Consider the following 5,175-nt stretch of genomic DNA (forward strand, 5'->3'; position numbering starts at 1 on the left):
GCCTCCCAAATTGCTGGTATTACAGGCATGGACCATATTTAAAAATATATTTTTAAAGAATAGTGATACAACATTTTATGTACAGTATATTCAAAACAGATATTCTAGCTGTCAAAACTTACTTGTTGGTTTGGTCCACAGGTATAGAGATCCCATTTGGAATTAAGTCAACATCATTTTGGTCCCAATGTATCTGTAACCAAAATGTATTCAGGTACCAAATATCAAAGTAAGTCTGAATAATCAACCACCCATAATATCATTATTGCCAATACATTTTCCCCTATATAATTGAAAATAACTTGGAGCTAAATAATTTTTTATGTAGTTCAACCTTTTAAATACATGGAAAGCAAAAAAGCCTACCCTAGTACATGGTATACATTGCTTTCATGCCTAAATTATCGTTTAGTTGTTACATTATTTACACTAGTTGAATAATCACCATAGCTTCACTTTATTTGAGAGTATATAGACATGAGAAGAAGATAAGGGGGAAAGTCTTGCAGTACAGAAATAAAATCTCTTTTAAAAAGGGGATCCCAGGGGCCAGGCACAATGGCTCATCCCTGTAATCCTAGCACTTTGGGAGGCTGAGACAGGTGGATCACTTGAGGCCAGGAGTTAGAGACCAGCCTGGCCAACATAGCAAAAACCCGTCTCTACAAAGAATGCAAAAATTAGCCAGGCATGGTGTCGCATGCCCATAGTCCCAGCTACTCAGGAGGCTGAGGCAGGAGAATCACTTGAACCCAGGAGGCAGAGGTTGCAGTGAGCCAAGATCACGCCATTGCACTCCAGCCTGGGTGATAGAGTGAGACTCTGCCTCAATAAAGAAAAAGGGATCCCAAATTTAAGATACTATAATAAAGATTATTTTTTAGAAACAGATTAAAGCTAAACTATAATCTGACTTTCATTAGTACTCACAGAAAAGCGTATGCAGAGCGCATCTCCAATGTCATCAGCATCATCATTTAGAACTTCTTGCAAACTCCTAATGAAGATTTTGGTTTTAAAAATTGTATTTATTGATCTTATAAAGTTTCACAAGTAATTTTCAATGGAAAAAATTGTGAACAATATAGAAATGTATAAAATATAATATAAAATTCCTATCCTCCATCTTCTCACTCCCTTTCCCTAGAGTTTACCTCTATTTACAGTTTGATTTGTTGGACCATTATTACCACATAGACACTGCTACATCTTCATGGAAATTACAAAAATGAGGTGTTTCCTCTAGACAGTGATTCTGAACCAGGGATGACTTTGTACCCTAGTGATCATTCAGCAAAGTCCAGAGACATCTTTGGTTGTCACACTTGGAGGGAAGGTTACTACTGGCATCCAGTGGGTGTGACCCCAAATGCTGCTAAACATCCCACAATGCCCAGGACAGTCTCCCACAACAAAGAATTAAACAGGCCAAGAGGTCAGTATTGCCAAGGCTGAGAAACCCTGCTCTAGCACGCATCTAGCTAATATATTCTTCCACTAACAGTACACAAGAAGAGAGAGTCCTTTCCCCCAGTTTTTTGCCAACACTGTAAGAAAAACTTTTTAACAAATGTCAATCTGTAAGTAGAAAAATGACATCTCATTTTTATTCCCTCAATTACTAGTTAGGGTGAGCATATTTTCAGTTTTTTTATTAGACTTACACACATACACACACACCCTTGTATAGTCATAAATATTTATATGTGTGATGATGCATGTATATATTGTGCTCTCTGAAGCAACTGTTTCCACCTGGATAAAGTCAAGAGACCAGGCCAGAACTCTTGTTTCTTCTGCTAGTTAATAATTAGAGGAACATTCAGCTTTCCTCCATTTTGAAGGTTTACTCAGTTATAAATCATGCTGAAATTCAAATTCCTCTCAAGAGCATACATTATTGAAATTGAAGACCGTATCTGTCTCTCTGTGTGTAAGATTATTTATGCCTAAACAACTGAGACTTCCTAGATATAGTCCTGAAAAAAAGGTTGTATTTACTTACTTCCCCAACTGAGGACTGAGTTCTTTTAAATCTTCCAATGATGGCTTTTGGTCCAGAAGTTTTTTATACAGAGCCAGTGGGAAAGGAAGGTTAGCAACATTTAAATTGAATAAGGAGAGTCCACACAGCATTCCAAAGAGGAAATATCTTTTTTTCTCAAGTTTAGGCTAGAAAAGAAGAAAAAAATCCCTAAGGTATTAGAAATAATTAGTAATACAAAGGGATAATTAGATTAGTAAAAAAAAAATGTGGTTCCCTTTTCTAAAAGTCAAAAATTAAAAACAAAATGGGCTTCAGGAAAGTAAAAACGTGAAGTTCTTCTACAGATTATAACACAACTTAAATTTCTTCCATAATTTTGAATACAAATTGACAGTTCAGAACATTAAATAAATGAATTCGTTGTTACTAACAGCATATTTGGAATGTGAAAAAATACGCTCAGACAGCTTTATATATAAGGTTTTCACAATTTAATTTTATAGTCTTTCCCTTCAGACTCACGTAGAATAATGACGCTGAGAAAGGAAGGGTGCACTTTATACATTTATTGGTCACCAGGCATATTAGATGAGCCTCGCATGAGTGGCAGCCCCTTCGGCAATGCAGCCCCACAACTTGGGTGTGCTTAGAGGGATAAGCGTATGGGCCAAGGAAGGTGATTGATGCTAGAGACCAAGAAGGCAGGTGGAAGAAAGAAGGGGAAGAAGGAAAGAGGCCTGGTGAAGTTGGCATGTCTTGTCTGCACTTTGTAGTCCTGGGTGAGAAGAAACACTGGCTCCATCTATCCAAGCCATCATCGCAGCACAGTAGATCAACAGCCTGAAAATTTTAGGATTCAATTCCAATGCCAACCTTACTATTAGTGGGTGTATGACTTTGGGCCACTCGCCTAATATTCTGTGGTGCAGTCTAGTTGCCATATTTATTTATTTGAGCAATTGTGAGGATAAATTCTAAAATTACATTTAAATTTTGAAAGTAAGTTCTAAGTACAAGTAATCGACAAAGAGGCCCCCCGAAACCTAATCAGTCTTCTTTCCCATAATTTGTATTATGTCCCTTGGTTATAGTTTATTTCATCTCTTCACTGAGCCATACACAAATCAGGGTTGTTTTTTTTTTTTTTTTTTTTTTTGTCTCTGTTTTTTATCCAGCAGTACAGCATAATGCTTAAGAGTAAGAGCTCTGGAGTCAGACAATCCTGAACTCATATCCTGGCTCGATCACTTACTAGTTTTCTGTCCTTGGCTGATTGATGTAATCTCTCTAAGCCTCAGTTTCTTCATCTGTACCTCATAAGGTTGGCGTAAGGTTTATTTTCCTCCTCTCCGTCCCCAACTTGTGTCTCTTTGGTTCATTTCATCCCATTCCTTCACCTTCGACCTCAGGCCTTCGCCTCTCCATTATACTTTAAAATGCAATCACTTCAGTCCCCTCTTGATTTCTTTCTCTCCTAACCAAGAACACCTTAAGTTTGTATAGTGCCCTAAAGCTTTCATGGTACTTTCAGATACCTTATTTTGTTTTGTTTTCACAACAGCCCTGCAAAGCAGGCAGAGCAGAAATTATGATGTCCGTTTTCTAGGTGAGGAAACAGAAATCTCAGAGAGGCTAAATGACACACCCACCATCACTGAAGATTAGAACTCGAGGCTTCTGATCCCGCATCAGTGCTTCCTTCCCCATCCTGTCATGCTTCTCAAAAACTATTACATATTAAGTCAGCAATCTATAATTTAGAGCCAATTGGTAAAGTTTCTGGTGTGTTGATCCTATTGCTATAACTACATCTATAGAGTTTCAGGAGGAAAAGGATTGTGTCATGTAATAATTTGAATATCCCACAATATTTAATACAATGTAGGAACCTCAAGAAACATGAAATAAATGCTTGCTGATTGACCAATAAAAAATCGTACCATTGGCACACCTCAGCCATTCCTATATTTTAGAGGGTCCATTTGTTCTCAAAAAGATACAAAACACCTTTCAGTGTTTTCTCACATGTATTCATCTTTCTCCTCCTCCTGCCTGTCCTTTCTGCCATTTGGAAGAACAATTCCATTTGGAAGAACAATTTGTAAGTTTATGAGAAAGGGGACTAATAAATATGCCTTAGTCCATTTTCTGTTGCTTATAACAGAATATCTGAAACTGGGTAATTTACAAAGAAAAGGAATTTATTTCTTAGAGAAGGAATACATTCCTTGGAGAGGCTGAGAAGTCCAAGACTGAGTGGTTATATCTGGTGAGGGCCTTCTTGCTGATGAGAACTCTGCAGAGTCCTGAGGCTGCACAGAGCATCACATGGGGAGGGGGCTGAGTGTACTAGCTCAGGTCTCTCTTCCCCTTCTTACAAAGCCACCAGTTCTACTCCTCCACTCCCATGATAACCCATTAATCCATTAACTCATTAATCCATGAGTGGATTAATCTATTCATGAAGGCAGAACTCTCATGACCCAAATGCCTCTAAAAGACCCCTTTTCAAGACTACCACACTGGGGATTAAGTTTTAACATGAATTTCAGGGGGTGGGGGCATTCAAACCATAACACAATAGAAGCTCAACATGTGATTCTTTTTAGAACTGTAATCTGAAAATCCAAAATCTGAAATGCTCTAAAATCAGAAACTTTGAGTGCCAACATGATGCCACAAGGGGAATTCCACTCACAAGTATTTAATACGAACTTTGTTTCATGCACAAAATTATTTAAAATAGTGTATGAAATTACAATTTCATACACAGATTAAATGATCTGTGTTACTAATACAGAAATGAAGACAAATTTTTTTGTTACTTTTTTTTTTTTTTTGAGATGGAGTCACTCTGTCACCCAGGCTGGAGGGCAGTGGCATGATCTTGGCTCACTGCAACCTCTGCCTCCCGGGTTCAAGCGATTCTCCTGCCTCAGCCTCCCCAGCAGCTGGGACTACAGGTTCATGCCACTGCACCTGGCTAATTTTTTGTGTTTTTAGTAGAGATAGGGTTTCACTGTGTTATCCAGGATGGTTTCGATTTCCTGACCTGGTGATCCGCCTGCCTCGATTTTTTTGTTACTTTAAGAAAGAAATGGCCGGGCGCGGTGGCTCAAGCCTGTAATCCCAGCACTTTGGGAGGCCGAGGCGGGCGGATCACGAGGTCAGGAGATTGAGACCATCCT

The 5,175-nt window shown here is 38.5% G+C and overlaps 1 protein-coding gene across 1 annotated transcript in view; it reads right to left on the minus strand.

Annotated features, from left to right (window-relative positions):
* The window catches only part of HERC6 (HECT and RLD domain containing E3 ubiquitin protein ligase family member 6), a 62,613-nt gene that overhangs the window by 5,445 nt on the left and 51,993 nt on the right, over window positions 1-5,175 (minus strand). The window contains exons 18-20 of the mRNA XM_011990765.1: window positions 2,006-2,172; window positions 931-997; window positions 123-193 (exon numbers count right to left, since the gene is read on the minus strand). Of these exons, the coding sequence (XP_011846155.1) occupies window positions 123-193; window positions 931-997; window positions 2,006-2,172 (305 nt within the window). The remainder of the gene's footprint in view (window positions 1-122; window positions 194-930; window positions 998-2,005; window positions 2,173-5,175) is intronic.

The sequence above is a fragment of the Mandrillus leucophaeus genome, unplaced genomic scaffold (genome assembly GCF_000951045.1).
Source record: "Mandrillus leucophaeus isolate KB7577 unplaced genomic scaffold, Mleu.le_1.0 Scaffold381, whole genome shotgun sequence".
In the NCBI taxonomy this organism is placed as follows: Eukaryota; Metazoa; Chordata; class Mammalia; order Primates; family Cercopithecidae; genus Mandrillus; species Mandrillus leucophaeus.